Raw genomic sequence first — 24,990 nt, 5'->3', positions numbered from 1 at the left:
CAGGTCACTTTTTCTTCTTTGGAATTCCTGTCTGTGCTTATATTTAAGTATGATCGCAGTGATACTGCCATGCTGCCAGTCACATTCCTCCTGCCACAGTCAAGGGTCTTGCCATTATAGTGTTAGAAAACTCCCCCTTACCAGTGCTGCTTTGTCACTGTGGAGTGGCAAGGGGAAAACACATTTCACTGAGGAATTATGGGAGGGAATATCTGGGAGAGATTAGTTTGCTTATAAAACTGGCTTAGAAAAATACAGTAACCATGTGATGTTAGAACTGTTTTTTTACCCAGATCCACACACTGAAACACACAACTGTGTTGTGCTTTATTAATTTTTTTAAAGCAGTTTATAGAGTCAATACATTTTGAGGGAAGAAATGTTCCAAAATTGTTTCTGTTGGAGACAGCTCACTTGGCTGTGAGTTTTATGAAATAGTTCCATCAGTTACTCTTTACTAGGTAAAGGCATTACCCTGGTGTCACTGCTATTTTGGAAGCCTACAATTGCCTTCTATGACCCTGAAATTTCTCCTGCCATTTCAGCAGGAGAGGATGTTTTTACTTCTTTTCCCATGACTGCAATGTGATTCTGCTAGCACTACTGGCTGCCCTAGAAACAGCTACATTTCACTTGGGGATGGGCTAGACTTTTTAAAAGGAATACATGAGAATTAAGGAATTAATCCTACTATCGTGGTAAATTTCTGAAATTTTTTCTGCCTTTCATTTTTCTTGAAGAAACTGAGACATGGAGAAGCTTCCAGCAAGTACCAACCTCATCAAACAAGCAAAGTCTTCCAAGTCCAAGCAGGTAAAATACAAACCAGTGACTTTTCCATGTACAGAATGGAGAAAAAATGGTAAAATACTATTTCTTTTACTAAGAATTTGCAGGGTTGTTGTTGTGAAGACCTTTGCTATGCTATAATATGTGCTCACCATATGAGTGTGTGTACATAGATGTGTATGTGTTTGTCAATCCTAGACCCATCACAGCTGGGACCCATCACAGCTGCTTGTGTGCACATGTTCTTTTGTGTGCCTAGTTAGTGCAAATAACTTCCTTAGGTATTCCTTGGATTCACTGACATGTACTAGGCAAAGGGAGTACGGACTGCTGATATTTAATATTTCAGACCTCCACACCCAAGATGCAAAGCTTGGAATGGATAAGAAGAAAAGCATTTGGAAGCAGTCTCAACATATGCTTGAAATGAGAAGACTAAAAATAGCACCTCATTCTAGAGAGGTGATGCAGTGTTTGGAGAAGGAGATGATGTCATAGATGGAGTTAATTTTTCTCTCTCCAGCGGACATAGCTGATCTTGTTGGCACCCAAATATGCCCTACAATACAAAAAAAAAAAAAAAAAAAAAAGATTCTTAACGGTAGTTGCTCATATAAAGGCAATGTGGAAGTGGGATTGCTTTGCACAACTTAATGTTGGGGTTTTGTCAGTTTTTCTGCACAGATTCTGTCCCTAAGCCACTAAGGTCCCTTGCCTGTGCCCCCTTAAAGCCTTTTGTCTTACTGGGAAGAATGGGTGAGAGGACTTTACTCCTTTTGCTGGAAGCAGGTCCTCTAAGAGAACTTAAACAACTTCTGTTGCATTGAAGGCAAGTACAGCTTCCAAACCTTTGTGCTTTGGATATATTTTTAGTCTCATAATTATGACAGTTCTGAAGACTGTAGCTTTGTTTGCTTCTCAACAGGCTTCCTTCACCAGTTGTTCTTTGGGAATTTCAATACAGTGTTGGTGACAAACTATATACTGCTTACTTATTGTGCCTGTATCAGGGATTTCCTTCCCTGCCTTTTTTTCCCTATCAAATATACTTGAATTCCTCCTGAAGCAACACCCAGAAGAGTCCTTTGCCCAGACAGTTCAGACTCCTGAGCTGATTTATAGGTGCTTTAACTTTAGAGAGAGTTCTTCAAGGCCACTCAGTCGTTTCTTACAAATGGCTGGGATGCAAGACTGTTGTTGCTCTCTTCAGCTTCTTATCTCCAATTTGCTTTTGCTGTATAAGCACTGTAATAGTTGAGGGTGGGGAATAGTGGCTGATCAGTTGGGGACATCTCATGGTGGCAGTCCAATACTGAATACTATTTTGAAATCAAATATTTGAGCGTCGTCTGATTTCCTTCTTGTCAGATACTCACTGCCCTAAGAACAGAGGTCATGTGTGAAATTTGGCATCAGAAACTCTGACCTATTCCTCTGTCTTGGATTGCCTGGCTGTTAAAACAGGAAGTGGTGCCTTAATAATATAGTGGAAAAACAACAGTGAGGGATAGACAAAACAGGAAGAAAGATTGCACTAGGAAATACTGGGATATATTGAACCCCAGTGGGATTTGTTATTGAGTGGTAGTTGTGCATCTGCACAGAGTTTCAAAGACACAGGTACATCATTTATAATCACCATCCAGCAAAAACACAAGGAGGAGAGATTAAAAGCCTTTTTTCAAATATGGACACAGAAATGTTTAATAAAGAAACTCTATTCCAGTAAGGCTGATAAAGAAACCATGGTAATGAAAGGAAAGAAGAACAAGGGATTAAACAAGAATAATCAGGCTAATGGATCTCTGAAGTTTAAAGGTTCAAGACTGAAAAAATTATTAGCTTGAACGTTACTGAAAATTAAGGTTCTATGTGTAGCAAAATCAAGGAAACACAGTATTTTAAAGACCATTACAATTCCTGAGACCTTTAAATATGATTATAAAGTAAAAATAACTGTATGATGGTGCACTCAATGCCTATCTAAGTTTTGGGATTTGAAAAACGTACTGCTTATGATCTCTTCTGGCCACTAGCCTGGCAAACATATGGAATACAAATGGAGCAACATTGGGGTTTTTTTTGTAGTTTACATACAAACTCACTTGCAGAAGCAGCAGGCAAAGCCAAGAGTAGAAAACTGGCCAAATAAGAGCATGTTCAGTTCTGAAATATGATTGGTTTAAAAGAAAAGCTGATACTGACTGTGAGGCTGAACTAGAAAACCTTAGCTTTTCCAAACTCATAAGGAACGTGGAGACACTGTGAAAATGATTCATTTTTCAAGTAGAGGCTCTTCAAAGTTTGGAGCTTTTTTTTAAATGAAGAAAGGTCTCAAATACTAGTGCTGAACCTCTTCTAAATGTGAATTTAAAAATGTTTTTTTCCTGTAAAATGCCATTTTCGATGTGACCAGTGAATTCTGCTGTGACCTAGAAATTTAAAATTTTCTATCAGCTGCACTTTAAATACATTCTTCTTTCTGAAGCATGCCAATGAAAAAGCTGTCCTGAGTACAAACAGAGCAGTGTACTCAAAGTCATTATTCACCCTACTTGACAACAGAAGCACTCAGTTTCTGTGAGCTGGAATGCATTAAGGGGAAAAAAAAACATTCAATGATTTATGCTTTTTTGAGCTGCAACACTGAAAACTCAGCTGTCCTATGTTTGGTGGACAAAGCTGCTTTGCTTCACGTCTTTTTCAAATTAATTTTCAGTTCTGATGTGTGAATAAGTTAGAGAAGCACTGATGCTTTTGGCCATAACAGTTAAGACAGTATTTGCAGTACTTCCAGCTTGTTTGTATTAGGAGTCGGAATTTCTTTGGTGTCAAGATTACACACACAGTCCTGTGTTCTGCAGCATGGCAGATGCATCCGTGAGCAATTTTCTTGTTTTAACTCCCTTTCTGATGAGTTTATGCAGTTAAATCAAGTTTTCTGACTCAGCTTCCTGCTAAAGTAGTAACCCCTGTTGCTTCTCTCATTTTCTCTCATGCACTAATGTGTTCAGCTGCCACCAGGCAAATTCTACCCCCTGTATTTGCATTCAGTCCCAGAGAAGTCCCTCTGTCTAAAGGAATGGTGAGAGTCCACTAAATGGCAAAACTGATCCAACACTGTCTCTCTTCCCCATCTCCCAGCTGCCTGATCTCATCTTTTCTTCTTTATTGTTGAGATAAGCACCTGAGGGAATACAAATAGGGAAAATGCAAAGCATAATGCCCTGCTGGGTTAAAGCAAAGATCTGGCTCACTCTGAGGGCTGGAATTTTGGGTGTTAGGGCAGAGTGGGAGCCTGGCCATGCTCTGTAGTCTGATCAGGCCTAGCCCTGGTGCCAGACTGGCCATGTGATGTACTTCATTTCCTTGGGGGATGGCTTCCCACTTAATCTGCGAGCAGAGGAATATTTAGCCAATTCTTCTGTTTTACTTAGCGAAATGAAGATATTCACCCATGGACTTTAACCAGGCCTATGACTGAGCTTTAATTCAAATGCAAGCTTGTCAGTATCATTGTCACCAAATTTGAGGACTGATAACAGTTTCATATCAAATAAATTTTACTATTGCTTTCTTCATCCTACTTTTATCTGATCTTGGAGGTCAATTCAAATGAAAAAGATATATGCAACTGCAATTACTACTCCCACTTAGCTATATATGTGGGCAGTCTTATTTCATAATTAGTCTGTTACTTCTGTTTATCATAAAGTTAATATTAAGCTGAAGTAGAAAAAAACAAAAATCTATGTATGTGGAGTTAGTCAAGAGCAGTTATTTTGGCATTTGCAACAGCTGTTTAGAAAGCTCTCACAGTTTAAAAAAAGACCTGTACTTCCCAAAGTATACATTTCATGATTCAGACCAATATATTTTACTGACTGCATTTCATTTTTTTCAGTAGAGATTTTTGTGCAGAGATTGATAAACTGTAGAAGGTCACAGCACCGGCCTCTCAAGCAGAAAGAAATGTTGAACATTAAAAAGCTGCTTAAAAAAGATATATTTTTAAAATAACTATTAGCATAGGTCAGAAATATGCTCAGTGATAAGATTTTTAAAGGACTGAACTTTAGCTGCAACCAGGCAGCAATGCACTGGCAGCAATGCACAGGGAGCTGCAACCATGCACTTGATCCATGTCTGTCCATTCTGCTACTGATCTGCTTGTTAGCTCAGGTAATCCTTGAGTTTCCTCTAATTTATCAGCTAATAGTGAAAATAAGAAGTATGTCAGACACTAGTTAGTGACACCCAACAGTTTGCTCCTGGGCAAAGAGGAAGCACACCTTATGTATAATTAAAGTCAGAAATTTATTGTTAGTGTAATTGAAATCTTGAGAGTTGGATGATTATTGATCCAGATACAACTTATAGAAAGAATAACAACACAAGAGTACTTCTATAAAATGGTAACACATACACTTCTTGGATTCTACCTCTTTTCCTTATATTTCACTCATCTGTCCACTCTTCCTGTGAGTCATAAGGTTGGTGGTTTCTTTCTGGTGTGTGGGTGATATGGGGAGTTGTCAGCACCTGGAGTCCTTTGCTGGGAGAATATGATCTTCATGTTGGTAGTTTCTCCTTCCTTGCTCTAAGATACACTTGGTGTCATTTTTTATATGCTTGCTAGCACACATTTACAGCTTTCTTCATTGCTCTGCAGTGCCACACTATATCTGATTTTATGGTATGTGGCGCCCATTACATATGTTAGCTGTTATTTTTTTTTGTTCTCTTTGTTACCCCTAAATCCAGTTCCATGTCAGCATTTCTTTGACTGATCACTGGTGTGTTGTTCATAGCCATCCTGTCTGCAGGGCCAAGCCTGTGCCTCACCTGTTACATTTACATCCCTGTACTCCTCTGCCCACCTTTTGTCCCCACTTTTCAAGGCCTCTGCTATTGCACCACGCCTGTATTTCTCTACACTGCATGCTTGTGCTAGTCATAACTCTCTTTCAACACAGAATAACTGTTTGTTACTTCTATTTATATAAAATGATGACTGTACCACACACAGATAAACAGAAGTAAAACGAATTAGCCATAGACCTTGTTAGTTATGGAAACTGCTGTCACAGCTAACCAAGTAAAAGATACAGAAGGGTCAAGAGAAGTTCAAACAAAGCAAACCAGACAAGCCCCAGTCCTGAGGCCTTGCAAATTCAGTACAAAGTTATGGCAAATTACTGTATTACAAGGCTGCATGGTTACAGGGTTTTCGACTCAAAAGTCATGAGCAGGTAAGAGCAAGCTGTACACACTACCACATCATCCATCAGGTTAGGCTGTTTTTTTTAGAACTGTTTAGAACTGGTTATGCTGGCATTTTTTCTCTTTTGGGGAAGAAAAAAACATGAATGCAAGACTTAGACTCTCAGTTATCTGAAATTTTAAAACTAGAGGCTAGTTCAAAGAATACTGCATATTTTTACAGATAAAATTGCATGGCATAGTGAAGTGGAGAAAATAAGGGTAATGGCAAGGATAGCCAAGCAGTGGAATTGTCTGATTCTTTCTCAAAAGATGAAAGAAAACCCACAGCCTCCCCAGGCAAACAAACATCTGATTCAGCTTTGAGCTAGATAATCTCTTGATGTTGCTTTCAGTCCTATTGTTTTCTATTACTAGTCTGCTTTTTTTTACCTTAAATAAAAAACTCCTTGTGCATTCTCAAAAGGGACAGCTTTTCTTATGTCTTTTGTCTTTTTGATAGACCCTATGTGATATACTGATGCATGTCTCCATAAATCCTCTAACTTGGCTTAGGTTTTGCAAAGCTTAACAGTGGCCTTATTTTCCCAGTTTGCTTTTTTTTTTAAATAAAGAATTGCTAATTTCATAATCTTCTATTCAAATAGTGAATTTTATGGTGCTTGGACTGCTATCACTTACTGTATTTGTATAGCTGACATACAGATTATTTCTTTTTCATTTAGAAAAATACCCATTCCTGAATTCTCTGGTTAGTGTTTTGATATTAATGTTATCTTTGGCATCTTTTCTTCTCCAGTCACATATAATTTGTTGTGTTCCTGACTTGACCTGGCACCTGTTTAATACCAATGGGCACAGCCCTCTAATTCATCATTTCCTCCATAGCTGCAATTCTGAACCATGATCTGGACAAGACATCTTGAGAAACAGAAGGGAGATCTCTAATCCTATAACATATCCTTAGTGATTAACTCAAAGTAAATTAGAGGCAGCAAAATCTGTGTCTTTTTAATGCAGGATCACTCTCAACACTGTAGGATTGAGTACTTTTTCAAGGCTTTTTTAAAGATCTCAAGACTGCAACAGAGACATAACTGTCTCCCACTACCATCTCTATTCCTTCCATTAATTCCATTTTAACAATAGGGCTCTCCTGTCTGAACGGTGAAGCTTGGCTGATCTGATATTTCTGCCAGTCCCCCTGAGACCCATTGTATGCACACAGCTTTTGCAGTTCATCTTAGTTCTGACCAAAGAGAAGGAAAACACAGGCAGAGTTATTTCCTTCATGTAAAACCTCAGAGTCTACCCCAACATATGCAGGCACAGTTTCAGTCATATTCCCAAGATGGACATGGAATTCAAGGAACTGTACCAGAGAGACTGCAGATAAACGAGGAATTTGGACATGAAGCGGCAGGAAGATAAGCAAGAATTGCATAAGTACAAAAAATTGTGTGGATTCATCCTACCATGTTCTGATAACCTGAATTCAATTCTGCTATTCTTCTCTTTTGCTAATCTGGTATGCTTTTAGACTATGCTAGTCTAGGATACTTCTGCTAGTATAACCCATTAGCTAACAGGGGTTTTCAGAAGAGCTTTCAGGTGTGAAGAAAGAGGAGAGAGTTGCAATCTGCGGTGTGAGTTAGTATAAATTCCATGGGGCGCATTTAAACAAGGTGGCCTTTCCCTGAGACTGACCAAGATGGAATCTGTGTTTGCGCTTCCTCACAGAAAGTTTTTGGCAATTTTTTTTTTTCGAAGCAGTGATTGTTCACTATGATGTGACTAAGGGAGTAGCTAAAGTGACACAGCATTGCATGGCTACCATGATTTCTGGATTTGGGTAGTTTTGGGAATATAATAGCTAACCTAACTTCCAAGGTGGTGCTGCTATTTACTCTGTATATTCCTTTCCTGTAAGAGAGTTTTTTGCCTTGTTAATATTTGGATTGTCTTTGAAATATTCAGTATCCTTTCTCCCTCTCTCTTCTGCTTTCCCTCCCCACCACTCACCCTCAACATGGATTTTACAGCTAGAGAAGGGAGAGCTGAAGAATATGAAGAAATTGCTGCACCTTTGCCCGGAAGCATTCTGCAATTCTGGGAAGATTTCAGATATCATATTATTTTATCCTGGTTAGGAACAGGCAAACTGTCAACTCAAAAGTTCAGAGAAGGCATTAGCTCCTATATTTGACTTTAGTCCATTTGAGCAACATAAATATGGATCAAAACCAGGTAATCAAAAAAGAAAAAAACAAACCAAAAGCTCAAACCCAAACAAAACCCACCACCACCAACAAAAAAGCCGTTATGATTTCCCTGTTCTGGATACCTATACTTTTATGGTAAGGTTTTGACTTGGGTCTTATCTTGTCCAAACTGGTACACGATCCCACATAAGAGGAAATGCAGATGACAGTGGGGTGTCTCATTGCCAGTACCTCACTCCCAGCTGCAGACGCACTGGTCAGCAGCAGAACATGTAAAAGGGAAGGAGCAGACTCCAGCACACCTCCACTCACTTGGCCAGTGTGTAGTAGGATGGGGTATGTAGGGTTATTGCACAACACCAGCTGGAAGCCAAATGAACAATTAATGATCACACAACATTTTGAAGCTGTAGAATGGAATTTATTGCCCAAAGTAGCACTTTGGAGTGGGAAATAATCTTCAGATTCTGTGCGTTCATTGACCTTTCTGGGAACTATTTTCCAAACTAAAAAAATTATGAAGGGAAAGTTGTTTACAGAGACATTAGCTGTAGCAGAGGTGCTCTGTAAGACCAGAAGGGTCACTCTCTGCATGTGCATTCTGTTCTGGAATAAAAGCATACTTTGTGAAGGAATTCGCCTTTAAAGGGCTGCCTGCCTAAGTGCTCTTCTGGAATAGCTCTTGTGGAATAATGCAGTTTTCAAAAGCAGTGCCAGCCGGTTCCTCAATATAGACAAAGCCTCAGGGCTCCCAGGATTAGACTTTTGGTACTCATGTAAATTGCTTGATGTCTCAAATGGGGACCCTGCGAGCACTCCTGTGGTGTGCTGATGATGGCTGAGGGCTGTGGGGTTTGTTGCTTGGTTTCCTGACTTGGCTAAGAAACAGCTTGGAAAAAGTGCCCTGAACCTCCCACAGACAAAGGGTGGGTAAGTTTTCACAAACACCTTGAAACAGGCTGAGAATGTTGCTCCCATCCCTTCTGCCATTTCAAACCCACACAAGGGGTGGCCAGGAACTCCTCCTGCTCACAGGAATCCGCGGATGTCTCCTTGACATGCAGTCCCGTACTGACTGTGCTACCAGAGGCAAGCTAAAACGGGTAATTGCTTTCCACATACTCCCTCCAAGAAGACTGCAGATGTCTTAAAGTATTCATATACTAAAAAGCACCTTTTCCATCCTTTTAAAATGGCAGATTAAGTCATGTGTGTGACTCAGCCTCATTTTCTTGTCCTGTGACTTCAGGCAAGTCACTTCTCTTCCAGCTCTCTGACGGGTTTTGGGCATCCAATCCAAAAACGCCGTGTGCCTTGTTTAGGAAGATGCGTGAGTGGCACCCTGGAAAAACAAAGGCAGAACGTGTTGAATTGAATATCCTGCTAATCAATGCCATTCCGTGGTTTTCACTAAGGCTGCCTTTCCCAGCTGTAAAACAAGGGCAGTGCAATATTCCTTAGAGAGAGCGAGTACGTATTTCATAAATCATAGATGATGAAGTGATTAAAGACAGTGATTAAAATGTATTTCAGCGCGGGACGGGGCTGAGGGAAGGGACGGCCCCCATTCCTGCCGGGAGCCCGTGCCTCCCTCACGGCCCCGCCCCTCGGTGCCGGCGGGAAAGCGGCGGGTCGGTGCCCTCAGGAGGAGGAGGGCGAGAGGCTGTGGGGAGTTCGGAGCCTTCGGCCTGGGTACTGTACCTACCCGCTCCCGGAGCTGCCCGGGCACGAGCTGGGGTTTCGTTATTGTTGTAATTTTCGTGGGGAATTACGGTGCTCGGCGGGAGAGGGAAATTCTGCGGTGCCTCACCCCTTGGGAACAGAAATGTACATCCTATGCGAAGGCAGCTGGCAAGGAAAAAACCCAAATAAATCCGTGTGTTGATAGGCGATTAATCACTTATTTTCCTCTGAGTCAACAGATGTGAGATCACACACACCGTGGTGCCCCTTGGGGCAGGTCAGATCGCCTCCTGCCCCTGGCCCAGGGGGTCGAGCTCTGCTCCAGCCATTTTCTGTCAGTCCAAAAACCCAAGGGGAACTGCTGGGATCAGGTCCCTGTCACACCTGCAGCCTGGAAGGGGTGCAGCATCCAGGTCTTCATCACCACTCTTGGGCACCTGAGGTGGCACAAGATTGATGGTGTTTCTTCATAGATTTGCTCTTTTGTCTCAGACTTTTACCCTTTTATCTACTACGTTGCAGGCTGTGGTGACTGAAATCCTTCAGGTGTGCCAACACACCAGCAGCAGGAGGACCCTCCACTGAGCAGGAGGATTTTGTTCATACCTAAATTTTTTAGTGGGGTGAGGTATAATTTCTCTGTTTTCCCTTGTAGCCTGCAGGAAGGCACAGGTCTGGGTCTGCCTTGTTTTTCTGCTGTGAGATGCCAATTGCCTCAGGATGGGGAGTAGGAGAACGATCCCGTGACCTGCTGAGCGTTATTGAAGTGCAGGATTATGTGCATTTCAGGAGGATGTTTCTAATGAAGAAGGGGATTGTAATATAGTTTTAATACCTTTTGCATTACTTGTTTTTCTTCCTTCAGTATTTGAAGTTAAGGATTTTTAAAAATCTCTTATTTTTTAATTAATGTTTTACTGTAATAATGCAAAGGGATGGTTTGTCATCCCATAATTGTCAGTGTTCTGAAACAGAAATGAAATATAACCTGACACTATCAGATACAACTGATTTTATAAGAATATTTCCATTAAATATTAACAGAAGATAATACTAAAATTCTGATATTTTCTTTCTCCCTTTCCCAGCCTCTGTATACAGAAGATTCTTGCAAGCAAATTAGGCAGACCTTAAATATCCACTTAGAAGCTAAAAAAAAGGCTCTTTGCAGATACTTAGCCTAAACTATCCTGACCTCTATTAGACTCTCAAATCTTACAGTTAGAAAGGATGAGCAAGTAAATATATACACATATCTGGATGAGATGGTTTACAAAACTTTTGATCAGCCATAGCTAGAGCAGCAAAGGTAAACTCACAATTAAAACAGAAGCAACTTGCCCATTTACAAAAGAAAAAAAATGATTACAGGTTATAAGGTCATATTTCTAGGGAACTACTTTGTATTTATTTTTCTTGCATTCATACAATTTAAGGAGGTCATATTTTGCTTCTTGTTTAACCATGCTGTCACTAAGGGCCTGTTCCCGTTCTAGGCCTTGCTTATAGGAAGTCACATAGAGAGGGCAGTGAAACAGTGGTGAAGCAGAGACATGGCAAGTTAAGCATGAAAAAACTTGACATGAGCTCTCTGTACATGGTTTTGCATAGTAAAAGCCTCAGATTTTTATTACCCTTCCTTTATTCTTTTTATGCAAGCATACTCCTTACAGGCATTACTTGCATGTCTTCAGCATTTATTGGTCATTCTGAACCTCGGCAAGAACTTCAGAACAAATAGAGCTTTAATAGCCTACTCTCAAGATATATCACTAAGGAGTTGTAGCCTTCTCAGTAGCACTGTTTTGTGGGTTTTCTTTCACATAAAGATGGGGAAGCTGAGCTGTTGCACAGCCTTTCCATTAACCATTCTGTCTGTAACTATGCTGACTTTTGCTATAAAAATACAGACTGCCTTTAGCATTCTTACCAGAATAAATTCCAATAATGATAAATCATTTTAAATGTTTCCCACCTCCAAAAACTCGTCTCTGACCCAAGATTCTCACATGGGAATGAGATCTCTTTTCCTAATACCTGTGAAGCTCCTTTCTAGCCAAACTGGTTCATCTTAGAGTGAAGCAGTAGATTTTTTCCTTTTGGTCTGATATATCAGATAATGAAGAGTTGGAAGCAGAATCCAAGTTTAAATCCATATATGATGACATACTGACAAGTTTCTGTAGTTCAAGGATTTCTTAAAAGTACTTTTACAATCATTTACTCATTTATTGACTCCCCAATACTGTAATTGTTTGCATTTCCCAGCAGTAATCAATACTTTATTGCCTGCTCTTTCACAATGAAGGCCATGGAGGATCAAGTAGTCCAAGAAGAACCAGGATACCAGGATGATGAGGTAAATTTAAGGTTGGTTGGAAAATATGAGCAGCAAATGTTGTTTGAAAGTAATTTGATAGTGTTAAGAAATCAGTGGAGAGACAGGAGATCCCCAAAGACCATCAGGGAGTTCAATGTGTTTAGAATTTTGCTCTAATCTATTAGCAAGAAAATCTCCTTCTCTTAGTCCCTGTACAACCTGGCTCTTCAAGTACTCTTCGTTAACCTTTCAAAAGCTATGCACAATTTTTAATGAGATTATCGTTATTTCTTTATATTTTGTGCTTCTCTATTAAATGCAAGGGGATATCAGTTAATCTTATGCTTCCGAGGAATGGTCATGGCCATGAAAAGACTGAGAAACTGTGGCAGAAAAGCTCTAGATGATGATGATGATAACACAAGTTTTATTAGCATAGCAGAGGATTAATTGCCTGTGAAGTTACACTTTATGGAGAAGGTGACAGGAAATGTTAAGGCCTTTTTGGCTCGCTATGGCTTTGCCTATTTCAGTTGCCCAAGAAGTTAAGTATTATTGAGGAAAATCAATAGAAGTTTACAAATTTGAAACAGACACATAATGCGATACACATAATAACAAGAAAATAACAAGAAAAACAAAAATCTATTTTTTTCCTGCTATTTTTTTTAGGAATCCTTTTTTCAGGACATTGACCTTCTACAGAAGCATGGAATTGTAAGTATTAGCAATCACTTGACCACACAGAGTTGTGTATGTAAAGATGTTGTAAGGTTATTCCCAAAATTGTATGCACATTGATGCAAATAGCTGAAATTCCTCCTTGCAGTACACTCTAACTCAGTCATGTGGAGACAAATTTTGCCTCTGGTTATAAGACAAATTTTTAGAAAATCTCGTTCACATCAGATTCCTAAATAAAGTGGCAAGACACTCAAACTATTTAGCACCTAGCACTCTTGAAAAACCAACTGCTTGCTAATTTATTTGAAAACTGTGTGATAGATTATTTCCTGTTCCTGCCAATCTTTGTAATTACTCCTGCATTTCTGGTGCCTGTGAGATTATACTGTGACAATTGTCGCTATACTATTTTCAGCATGCTGGTGAAGGGGGGAGAGTAGGAGTGAGGAGAATATTAGTAGCTAGAGAAATAAGTGGTTTTCTTCATCAAATATGAATTCCTATCATTGTTATCATTATCATAATTATCACATAAACATCACCTATTTATTCGAATTACTATTATATGTTTATCTAGGAGTCTGGCTCATGGATTGGAATCCTATTATATTCAGTTATAGGAGCAAAATAAAAGGTTGGGTTTGCCTGAAGTAACATAAGATTTAACTCTAATTTCAATGACTACAGGCAAATACAGATGGGAAGGACACAGACAGAATGAGTCATCATTAGTCAGCACTATAGCTACTGGGCTGAGCATGTCAGCAGTGTAATTGTTGACAACTTTTTTTATTGGCAGTTTTAGAGTTCTGAAAAAGGATCACACGATTGGGAGCTCTAACTATGGGGCCACACAGGAAAAATACACAAATTATTGCGTTAAAAATTTAACAAGTTGATCAAAGAGGCTGACCTGAGCTGGAAGGGAGCTGTACTAGCCTGTCAGTATTAAATAAGGGACAGCATTCACATCATGATATGAATGTATGAAAGATCTTGAAAATAAAGGATAATGACTTAGGCTGCTTTTCTTGTTTAATAGGGCTATTCTGCTCCTTTTCATTTTTTTCTTTCTTCCAAGTGGGTATTCTCACACCTCAGGGGAAGGTTTTGTTCTCAGCTGTGCCAGTTAAAAGCTTTGTGTGAACATATGATGACCCATATCTGCTAAATTAATTTACTTCAAGAAATAATTGTTGTGGATTTAGATTTTTTTTCTGAGGAGTAGAGAGAAAAATATTTACTAGATCTGACATGTAGCCACAAAGAGAGTCAGAATAACACAACTGAGGTTGTGGTTTGATGATCAAAGGTGTTTGGTTGGAATTAAGGTGCTGTGACCCCTCAGCCTTTGCTGAGTGTCATACACATATCACAGGATGAGAAATAAGCTTCCAAATGAACATGACTAATTTCTCACACAACCCCCTCCCTTCTTATGCTCTATGCACTCCCACACTCTAGATAAATAGATGATACGTCCAGTTCATAGTTTTTTTCAAAGGAAAATCTTGGCTGTAAATGGTAAATTGATGTATTATCCCACACCTTTCACACAGTATGTTTTCTTGTGAGTAGACTATTTGTGCTTTTAAATTCCCAGTAATGTCAACATCATAAAATGAGGTGAGAGGAGGCAAAATGTGTCAGTAGGGTGCTGTCTGAAGTTGTGCTGTTCCCAATTTATGAAAAACTCTAGTAGCTCGTTCCATCCCAAGGTATCAGTTAGATCTGGAAGATACATGTGTTTTAAACTGGACATAACTGTGAACATGCAAAAACAGCACAGCCTTTAGACTCAGCTTTCAGTGATCCTCATGTATCGGCTCCCAACTATCCACCCTCAGATTATATGGTTTACAGATTATCTGTGCTAAGGGACCAAGGACAGACTGAGTGTTACAGGGTTTCCTAGGATGGGCTCCATGCTATCTGTAATAATCCATACTGTTTCTTTACTACCAGCTTGGATCTAGAAAAACTGACACTGAACAGGGACAGGTAAAATACAACTGGACCCAGACACCTTTTCTCTCAAAACCACCAGGAGCTGCTCTCTGCACCATGATCCCTCACACCAATCTTACTCAAAATTTTCTTTTGTTGGTGTCACAAACTACACAATGGAGAGTTTACTGTGTAAATCCGTTTATTTCTCGGTGAAAACCCCCATGCATATGAATGTATAGTACAGTATGTTTCAAATTGTTAACTGTCTGAATGAATACCCACAGAAGGGAAATTTCTTTACAGAACGTAGCAGATATTAAAAAGCTGAAGTCAGTTGGGATCTGCACAATCAAAGGAATCCAGATGACCACGAGACGGGCACTGTGCAATGTAAAAGGGCTTTCAGAGGCCAAAGTGGACAAGATTAAAGAAGCTGCAAACAAGCTTATTGTAAGTCACTTCCCTGAGAGTTTAAACCTATGTTGGCCTCTCCAAAATGCTGTGCAACATTTCTCTTAACAGATTTTCCACCAGATCATTAAGATAATTTTGAAAATTATTCTGTTTGTTACTCTAAAGGGATAATACTTTATACTCCACAACAACCAGACAGTATTTTTCATACCTTACCTGTGTGAATGAGGCTAGAGCGGAGAGAAGGTATTTATATGAGATATTGCACTATAACTTCAGGGTAAAGCTAAAATAAACCTCTCATGTTGTCTTTGGTCTTCCTTAGGAGCCAGGCTTCCTGACTGCCTTTGAGTACAGTGAAAAACGGAAGATGGTATTTCATATTTCTACTGGCAGCCAGGAATTTGAGTAAGCTTACCTCTAAAATCCTTCCTTCATCCAAATGTTTCCAATGATTATATTTATTGTCCTTAATGAGACACAGAAATATAAGGGAATAAATACTCAGCTAGGACAAGTAGGTCCCCTTGCATTTGGAGCTAGTGCTGGCTCAAAGATTCCTGCATCAGTAAGCAACAAGGCAAACTCCTTTTCTGAGGGGAAACTGAACTTTGTACAGTCACTGTAAATAAACATCCAGAGTTTGCATCCAAAAACCCTGAATGTATCATCATTTTTTTACGTAGTCAAAACAACCTGCAGGTCTCAGGTCAAACTTACAAGTGTTCAAGATCTCCCTTGAGATATTTATCTTTTCAAATGTTATTTTTTCCTCTTCTTTCTTTCCAGTTACAATTTCTACAGATCTTTCTCTTGCACATAAAAGGAGAGGTTAATTCTTTATGAATCAGGGATCATTTAGTGCCCTGCACTTAATGCAGCAAGTGAGGGGCTTTAGGGCAAAAATTACTTTTCTTAAAGTAGCAAAAATGTATCTTTTTTTACTTTCCTCTTCTGATTTTGTGGGTTTAACTATATCATAATCCTCTCCCTTTCTCCAGTAAACTTCTGGGTGGTGGGATTGAAAGCATGGCAATCACTGAGGCCTTTGGAGGTGAGAGAACCACATTAAATGGGTGTTACTGAACAAAGACCTGAAACTTAATTTAGATTTTAATTCATAAAAAATTGATTATTTCTATCAAATTTACCATGTCGTACTCACAAAGATGAGGACCTGCATGAGTGCAAGAAGAAAGAATCCACTTCTCTTAGTGTTTTCTCATTTTCCCTCTTCATTTGCTTGCAGACTAAGTTTGAGCTGAGTAATCATTAGACTTGGGGCATGCTGATTCAGTAAAACATATCATTATTAACACTATTACTAAGGTGTCAAAGTTCTGATGCAAAATGTTCCTTTCCAGTAACACAAATGCCACAAAAGGTATGCATGCTTAGTGTACATTGTATTTCATGTAAGATTTTGAAATTACAATTAAGCTACTACTATAGTACACTTCATTAGTTTGTGCTTAACACTTCAACAAGAAGAAGAAGAGTTCATAAAACACAGCACTCTTCCCTTTAGAAAAGATAAACTGGAGACTAACATGATTTGATGTAGTGAGATGATAAACTTGTAAACTTCTCCTTGATCATTTTACTGAAAATGAAACTGGCCCAGGTCAATGAAATCAACCATTTCTTACCCCACCTGTCCTCAGTTAACACTTTACCACAGGTGCCATGTGGTTTTAACTTCTGCACACAAGGGAATAAATGACCTTAGCAATCAAGTGCGATAAAATTAAAGCATTTCAGATTTTGCTTTTCATGTGACACATTTCTCTTGCACAGAATATGATTTATAAATTGAGGTTAAACGATTTAAAAAGATAGAGATAGAAGTGAGTTTTGTAAGTAAGAGTGTTCCTAACTGCAGTAATGCCTGAATCTGGCAAACTTGGAAAAAGAGACCTTGACTTTTTTTTTCCCCTTTTCTTTATTTAACAGAGTTTCGGACAGGCAAAACCCAGCTATCTCACACTCTTTGTGGTAGGTGTAATACCTTAAAAGAGACATGTTTCTTCTCAGTGAACCCATTCTTTACCCCTATGTCAGAATTAAACACAGAATTAAACACACAGAATTAGACAACTCAGAATCTTTTATGTCCAGAAATACAGTGTAACAGACCTTGGTAACTCTTACCTCCATTAGCTGTGCTTGAGTAGAGAACTCATAAATGATTACTTTTTAATACTGCTCACATCCATGTAAATTTTGCCATAAGGAGAGAGATGATAATAGACTGCCTTAGATAAACCAGTATAACACACCATCTGGAAAAGCAGAGCACAAATATGGCTCACATGTAGATGGGGGGCATTGCTCAGAAAAGGGCAAAGGCAAAGATTCTATCTCAGTATTTCTTTTACTTTCCTGGTTTCCAGAGGTTTTGCTGAATATGACATTCTGGAAGGGCACTGAGGGGATACTACTGGCTCTCAGTGACTGGATAAACAAATACTTTGGCAGTTGCAGTATTCGGGCAGTGCCAAATACAGCAGGACTCTGATTTCCCAGAGATATCTCTCGATGTGTAAATAGTATTAAAAAATAACTAATATAACTATTAATGCTGCTGGAATTACCAGACACTGCGTAGGCAAATTCCCTTAAATGAACCCTACATAGTATAGTGAAATATGGCATATTCTGGAAAAATAAGGCCTCTTCTAGTTAGTACAGTCTAATGGCCAGCAGAGTCATACCCTTTTGCATGAATGATTACAACTGGATTCAACATTTTAGCTTATTCACTCTAAAGAGACTAAACCCACAATCAATAACTATTCATGTATCAGGAAAAATTCATACCCAAAGAATTTTTGATCAGATGAGTTACAGCTGGAAAAAACTCTACTAAAACAATACAATCGATTTGGGCAGAGGATTAAGACAATGTCTTGTGTATAGGAACTTATTAATAATATCCTTAAAAGATACAGATTTAGTTAGGGTATTCAGTAAAACACAGTTTTGATAGCATTTATTAAATCTCATCTGATCTCCAGTCGAGAAAAGGGGCTTGAGTTTATACTCAAGATGGCAATAAAACTGGAGATACTCCTGATTTCCACATTGATTAAAACTGGTGGTTCTTTGTGATATGAATAAGCAGTTGTATTTTATTTTAAAAAATAATAATAATAGAAGGAGCAAGAAAATATTTTCCCCACTTTTTCATGTTGATCTTCTATGATCCTCTGCAGTAACAGCTCAGCTCCCAGGACCAAATGGCTACACAGGTGGAAAGATTATCTTCATTGATACTGAAAACACTTTGTATCTTTTTGACTCTTAAGCTACAGGTATGATGAACTTGAAAGACAGTTTATTTTATTATATGGAAGCAGGAGTCTCCTGACAGCTTCATATATGTAAAACATTATGACTGGCACAGAAATCCTGAAGAGCACAGTGTGTAGTGGCCCACAAGGAAGTGACTTTTTCCTCTGTCATTTGATGTAATTCAACCTGGAAAAATTAGAATTAGGATTCAGATTTTATTTTAAATAAGTTTTGCTTGTGTGTGGGTTTTTTGGTTTTGGTTTGTTTGCTTGGGGTTTTTTGGTTTTGGTTTTTTTTTGTTTTGTTTTTGCTTTTGGTGTTTTTTTTTGTTTGGTTGGTTTTTTTTGATTGGTTGGGTTTTTGTTTTGTTTTTGGGTTTTTTTGTGGTTTTTGGTTTTGTTTTTTGAGGTTTTTGTCTTGTTTTGTTGGGTTTTGTTTTTTGGGTTGGGGGTTTTTTGGTGATTTTTTTTTTTAAGATCTAATAGGCCTCCTACGGGTGATAGCAGCTTTTCTGTTCAAGATAAATTTATCTAAGTACTAAACACTATTTTTAACACTTCACATCTGCGATAGACTGTGTATAAACAGGTTTTGCTCACAGCTAAATTCCTAGAGCACAGATATTCATGTGCCAGCCCCCCCCCCGCCTCAAACCCTAAACACAAAACAATTATCATCGTGAGCCTTAAACTATCTTTAGGGTATGTGGGACAGCATGAAGAGAAAAAGTCAGTCTTCTCTAGGATCGAAATAAGTATTCTTCTTTCCCACCCCATCCCACCCCTAATTCTATTTTGGAATGGAGTTTTATTATTTTCAGGGCATGGTTTGTATCAAGAGAAACCCTTGACTCTGACTAATGTCAGCCGACCAGACCGTCTTCGTGACATTGCCGATCGCTTCAGTGTTGACCATGAGGCAGTACTTGACAATGTGCTGTATGCACGTGCATATACTAGTAAGAACAGTATTGCAACTGGCATGATATTTATGGTTTTTTCTCTGAGGTACCCATTTTAATATTCTCATTTTATCAACAGCTCCAACACACTGTGTCACAAGACACTGCTTTAAAACTTAAGAAAGTTTTAAATGGGACTTTTACTTTGAGAGTGCAATATAAATACGATGAAAACAATTTCTGTGTGTCATTTAATTCAACATTAAGTCGAACTGTTTATATTGCTTTTCAGTTTCTTAACACAAGAAAAAAAGTTGTCTTCTTGCATACTTTCATTGTGAAGCTTTTCACAAAGAAGTGTTGTGAGATGGGCAAGTGGAAACTGGAGCCTGCAGAAGCACAGGCACTGTTGGGTATTGTAGATTGTTACTGGGCACTGGATTTAAAACTGCTGGCAGTGAAAATATAAACAGTGCAAACATTTAAAGTGGGATTTTAAAATTCAGGCTTTTGTTCCTTCAGAGCTCTTTCTGGTCCTAATTTCACTTGGCAACTCTACTTCCCACCAGGTGAACATCAGATGGAATTGCTTGACTATGTAGCAGCCAAGTTCCATGAGGAAGCTGGTATCTTCAAGCTATTGGTACAAGACATTTTGGTTTTGTATGCTTACTGTTTCAGAATAAGTTTTCCTATTTTCTTTCACTATATTTACTTATCTAGCATAATTACAATGCAGATCATTGACTCCATAATGGCACTTTTCCGTGTGGATTTCAGTGGTCGTGGAGAGTTGGCTGAACGACAACAGAAACTAGCTCAGATGCTGTCAAGGCTCCAAAAAATATCAGAAGGTTGGTAAGCACAACTACCTAGTAGTCCAAGTGTATTATCAATCAGGCACTGGCCCAGGAATCTTTCCTCACTTTACACCTCTGTCTGTTACCAAAAAGATTAAACTGAAAATATATTAATTCAAGATGACAGATTGAGAAAACTTTAGAACTTTTCAGCATTTAGAGTTTTTCTAGAAATGCTGTCAAATCCTAAATGAGAGAATACGTTGTCGATCTGGACAAATATCCAGTAAGAGAAATTGTCTTCCCCAAATTTCTACAGTCTAAATACAAAAGAAACACAAAGAATAGAAAAAAGGATGAAGGCACAGAGAGATAAAAAAGCCGTGCCCATCACCGCTTTCCTAGGACTTGGCTCTGAGGGATGATGACAGGATGAATAGAAATGTTGATGAGGAATGAGTAAATGCTTTTTTTCTGTGCAGTAAAAAAAAAGGCAAACAGAGAAAGGGAGGGAGAAGGGGCTGAGGGCAGGGTGCCAAGAGAGAAGATGGGAGAAAGACTTGTTCACTGGAATTCTGAAAAGTGCTCATTTTTGGTGCATCTCAGCTGAAGCCATGCAGGAGCAAATTCAAGTTGACTCCTGATTAACTGCAGCCATCAGCCATAAAGAATATTTGCTGCTCGTTCATTTGAAATGTGAAGTGCTTCAGCAGCAGCCCTGCTTTTACTGTGGATGGGAGAATATTTTGGCATTCTAATTGGATGTAGTCTACCTTCTTTCCACTGTTTTCCATTGCAGAATATAACGTGGCCGTGTTTGTGACCAACCAGATGACTGCTGACCCAGGAGCAACTATGACGTAAGAGAATTTTTCTCTCTCTTTTTAAAAAATTTCTCCTATTTTGTAATACACATTTAGGAGAGAACTGAGATTGTATAGAGCAAGTGGCACTGAAATGAAGGTTCAGATTTTTTATTGGTTCCTGTGGTATGAGGAATCGTTCATGGATGACACCTCTAAGTTTCTCTCAGTTTTTGTAATGTTTTTTACGTTTATCTGCTGCCTGGTATGACGGTATGATTTCACTGTGACTTGAATGAAGACAACGAGCTACAAAAAGTACTGAAAAAGCATCCCGTTTTCCTTTGGAAGACCTTATATATGATGTTTAAATTGTGCATTTCTTGAGCCTCTTGAGTTTAATGAGAGGCAAATGATGCCAGCACTGACCCTCTGAACATCCTATCTTGAGGCAAGTGTGTTAAAGTCTTTTTTTAATATATTGACCTATTTATCATTTATTACTGAGTTGAATAGGCCTTGTCTGACAGTTAATCACAGTATTAACCTCTGGAATTTGCACAGTGAATCGCTGCCATTTTCTTGCTAATTCAGCTTTCAGGCAGACCCAAAAAAGCCCATTGGGGGCCACATCCTTGCTCATGCTTCGACTACCAGGATCAGTTTGAGGAAAGGGAGAGGGGAGCTGCGTATTGCAAAGATATATGACAGGTAAATGACCTTTCCCTCACAGCAAGGAACCTGCATTATGAGCAACTGTAAAGTGACCAAGTTCAAGGTACTGAAACTTTCTGCATGGTAAATTGGGAGAAAATCTGAAAGGACAAACTAATTAACAGATGAAACAACTAATTAAAGTTGTCTTGCATATTACATACATTAAATTACGTGATCTTTCATTATAAATCCTACTAAGATGCTCGGCTCTTAAAGAAGACCATCCAATAGTTTGGTAGGAGTCGTGCTCCAGAGCTGTGAAATTACTGTTTTCCTGACATAATTATTTCACTTTGTCGGATCGTGATGATATTGATCACGTTTGCACATAGGTATAAAGGCACTGAAGTGTTCCAGGTCACTTACACCTACAACATTTTGGGGACTGTTTCACAACTGCATTTAACATGGAGAAACCCACAAGTTTCTTGGTTGTTTTTTTCTCCAGCCCTGAGATGCCTGAAAATGAAGCTACATTTGCAATAACCACGGGAGGGATTGGGGATGCCAAAGAATAGGTAAAAAAACAATGTAAATGTACTGCTGGGCAAGTTGGGATGAAGATTTGTGCATGGCCACAACTGCCTGGCTTCACTTCTAGCTTTTGAGAACTATTTGAGATATTTTGGGAGAACACTGGGATGAACTCTGTACAGTTCAGTTTTACTGAATTTGGTTCATTTAAGGTCTTTGTTTTTCAATTGAACTTTCAGCAGACAATGATTCAAGAAATAAGCTTGTGAATTGTTCTCAGAATCCTTTTCCTGTTTTGTGAAAATCAAAGCTGTTCTTTCACATGAGATTAAATATACTCTTTCTTAGTTTATTTCAAAGAGAATGTCTAAGTCATAGAATTTAATGGAGCGAAATGAAGAAGAATTGGAATAAACTCAGTTATGAAATTACCATAAATAGGTGGAAAACGCAGTGGGAGGAGCAACAGCCCAAGAACTTGATGGATTCTCATGTACTGCAGAAGAACAAATAATTTTAAAAATATGTTTTTAGGCATTTTTATCTTGACTATTTTTATCTTGATAATGTTTACATTTTTATTTAGCAGTTTTTACTTTTTTGAAAAGCATGTTTTAAAACTGTTCTTATTAAAGTTAAAAATAAAGACTGAATTAGAACAGAGGTCTGATTATGTTTGGGTGCTTTGAATTAAACCCTTCTCTCAATAATCCTGTTGATCTTTCACGAGAGAAATAATCCGGGTGCAACCCAACATTTTAAACCTATTGTCTAGTTCTCTAAAGGGACAAACTTTACATAATGGGCTTGTCATTCTTCTAACAGAAGTAAGAATACTAAAGATTACTATTAATTATTGTTATCATCATCATTATTAAAAGGAATAAAACAATCCCAGTGGCTACATAGGAGAGAGAGGCACTGGCACTGTTGCTTACACTGAGGGAAAGGCATTTAGGATTCAGTTTGCTGAGGGAGCACAGCTCAAAACTAGCCAGAGGTGTAGGTCATGGGGTACAAAAGAAGAAGCTGGGAATAACGAGAGAAACAGGGCACTGGGGGACAAAATAATAATTCAGTTTGCAATACCTCTGATGCTCATGGAATGGCTTGTTTTAAAATAAACTCAATAATTTATGTATTTATAAGGGAAGGTCTTACTCTGTCCTCTGGTAATGAGAATGGTTTAACTTTGGCCTCTAACTTTGGTCAGGGAGTTTGTTCTCACTGGCACGAGAACTTTTTTCATTTAGATTAACAAATGCCTGTAGAATAACATGAAGTAAAAAGGCAGTGATGACCAGAAACTCATCCAAGAGAAGCCTGATGCTGTAGCCAGGCTTTTCCTTGCGAAAGACCTAGAGGGCTTGCCTTCCTTAAGTGGTTTCTTTACAGAGAGTTGGTATTCTTCTTGAGGTAAAGCACAATTTTTCAGTGGAGAAAAGTCTAGAGAGACAAAGGCAGGGAGGCTGGCTGATCTGGGAGAGCCAGGAATGGATCGGCTATTGTCATTTAATGCAATGACACGTCCTTTGCACGTGTCATTCCCACACCAGGCATTCATATCCAGTGGCCAAGTACCAGGTGTCAGTGAGAGTGCGCAGTGTCACTTGACTCCCTCCCACCTAGAAAGGCCCAAGTTTCTGTCAATACTTTATTTTAGGCACCAAGATCGCTTTTTGCTTTCTCACGCGTGCCATACATACATACATACAGCACATAAAACTAAAATGGTAATTCGCGTGCTGTTCCAGCCTGTTACTTTTATTCAAGGGTCTGGAACTAAAGGGGACTCACTTTCTCTTCTGCCAATACAGCCAGTTTTTGATAACCTGACGGCCCAGTAAGCACCAGTGATAGTGCAGCCGCCGTTTGAGCCGGGGCTGGGTCTGGCTGGTGTGACCCCATCACCCACCCAGCACGGCCCCTGGTGCCAGGACATGCTGACCTGCCCCTTGGCGATATTACAGGCACGGCACAAAAGAACTTATGGCCTGTGCCACGTAATCGCCTCATGGATTATTCTTTCATTCGGCGAGGAGTCCCTGGTTGATCTGGGGAGTTCTCTCCCGGCCTGCTGGTGCTCTGGCGACACCAAACATCATGGCCGCTGTCACTCTGCTCCTGCCCCAGCTCCGCGCTAAGATTCCCCTACTAATCTAATATGGAAAAACCTAGACACGCCAGAGCCGCCACGGAGGCCTGAGGGGCCGCTCCCGCCCCGCCGCCCCTCGCCCCATTATTGTCCCCTCCATTGTGTCCCCAGCCCCGCCGCCACCTCGGCGGGGCCTGCGAGCGCGTAGGCGACAGGTCGTATTCTTCAAACCCGCTGCGCAATCAGCGTAGCCCTCCGGCTATGCCTGTGCGCTCCGCGAAAGAATGTTACACCAAGCGCACGGGCTCTTCCCGCCCTACGCTGGCCTGAGTTACGCACCTTGCGTACGCCGTCCGCTTACGTAACGTGCGCCCCGACCCAGGTTTTGCCTGCCGAGCCGAAGGCGTTACGGAGCGCGCTCCTTGCGCAGTAGACTTTGGGGAATAGCGTTTCTCTCCTTCTCCCGCCCGCCTTCCTCACGGGGAGCACCGGCTCTAAGTAAAGAACTCCACGCACCTTTCGTAGCCCGCCTGCTGCTGCGCGGGGCGGTGTTTCGGCGCGCGCGATTCGTGCGTAGCTGGCTTCCGTGAATAGGCGTAGGCGTCTGGGAGCGCCGCGGTT

At 39.7% G+C, this 24,990-nt stretch overlaps 1 protein-coding gene and 1 long non-coding RNA gene across 9 annotated transcripts in view; one reads left to right on the top strand and one right to left on the bottom strand.

Moving 5' to 3' along the window:
* Nucleotides 1-22,937, top strand: part of DMC1 (DNA meiotic recombinase 1) — a 31,190-nt gene extending 8,253 nt beyond the window's left edge. The window contains exons 1-16 of one of the 7 annotated variants that reach the window (XM_064655112.1): nt 9,804-9,926; nt 10,440-10,540; nt 11,006-11,226; nt 12,186-12,276; nt 12,910-12,954; nt 15,175-15,321; nt 15,611-15,693; nt 16,287-16,339; nt 17,239-17,280; nt 18,501-18,573; nt 19,446-19,537; nt 20,050-20,123; nt 20,220-20,334; nt 21,080-21,140; nt 21,678-21,794; nt 22,249-22,937. In XM_064655112.1, the coding sequence (XP_064511182.1) occupies nt 12,220-12,276; nt 12,910-12,954; nt 15,175-15,321; nt 15,611-15,693; nt 16,287-16,339; nt 17,239-17,280; nt 18,501-18,573; nt 19,446-19,537; nt 20,050-20,123; nt 20,220-20,334; nt 21,080-21,140; nt 21,678-21,794; nt 22,249-22,318 (1,029 nt within the window). In that variant the 5' untranslated portion in view covers nt 9,804-9,926; nt 10,440-10,540; nt 11,006-11,226; nt 12,186-12,219 and the 3' untranslated portion in view covers nt 22,319-22,937. Of the gene's footprint in view, nt 1-9,803; nt 9,927-10,156; nt 10,318-10,439; nt 10,541-11,005; nt 11,227-12,180; nt 12,277-12,909; nt 12,955-15,174; nt 15,322-15,610; nt 15,694-16,286; nt 16,340-17,238; nt 17,281-18,500; nt 18,574-19,445; nt 19,538-20,049; nt 20,124-20,219; nt 20,335-21,079; nt 21,141-21,677; nt 21,795-22,248 lie in introns of those variants that run through there. The other 6 variants (XM_064655110.1, XM_064655109.1, XM_064655111.1 and 3 more) reach the window with 6 other exon arrangements.
* Nucleotides 8,634-24,939, bottom strand: LOC135414394 (uncharacterized). Of its 2 annotated transcripts, XR_010430680.1 has the most exons (4): nt 24,709-24,939; nt 17,437-17,567; nt 9,940-10,082; nt 8,634-9,576 (listed from the first exon to the last, which is right to left on the bottom strand). It is a non-coding gene; the product is annotated as an uncharacterized LOC135414394 (long non-coding RNA). The 2 variants fall into 2 exon arrangements; XR_010430681.1 differs by lacking the exon at nt 17,437-17,567 and having other exon boundaries at nt 24,709-24,919.
* Between the last annotated feature and the right edge of the window lie 51 nt (nt 24,940-24,990).

Source organism: Pseudopipra pipra, chromosome 5 (assembly GCF_036250125.1).
Source record: "Pseudopipra pipra isolate bDixPip1 chromosome 5, bDixPip1.hap1, whole genome shotgun sequence".
Classification (NCBI taxonomy): domain Eukaryota; kingdom Metazoa; phylum Chordata; class Aves; order Passeriformes; family Pipridae; genus Pseudopipra; species Pseudopipra pipra.
Note: the sequence above shows the minus strand (reverse complement) of the source record. Positions and strands in the feature narration are given on the sequence as shown.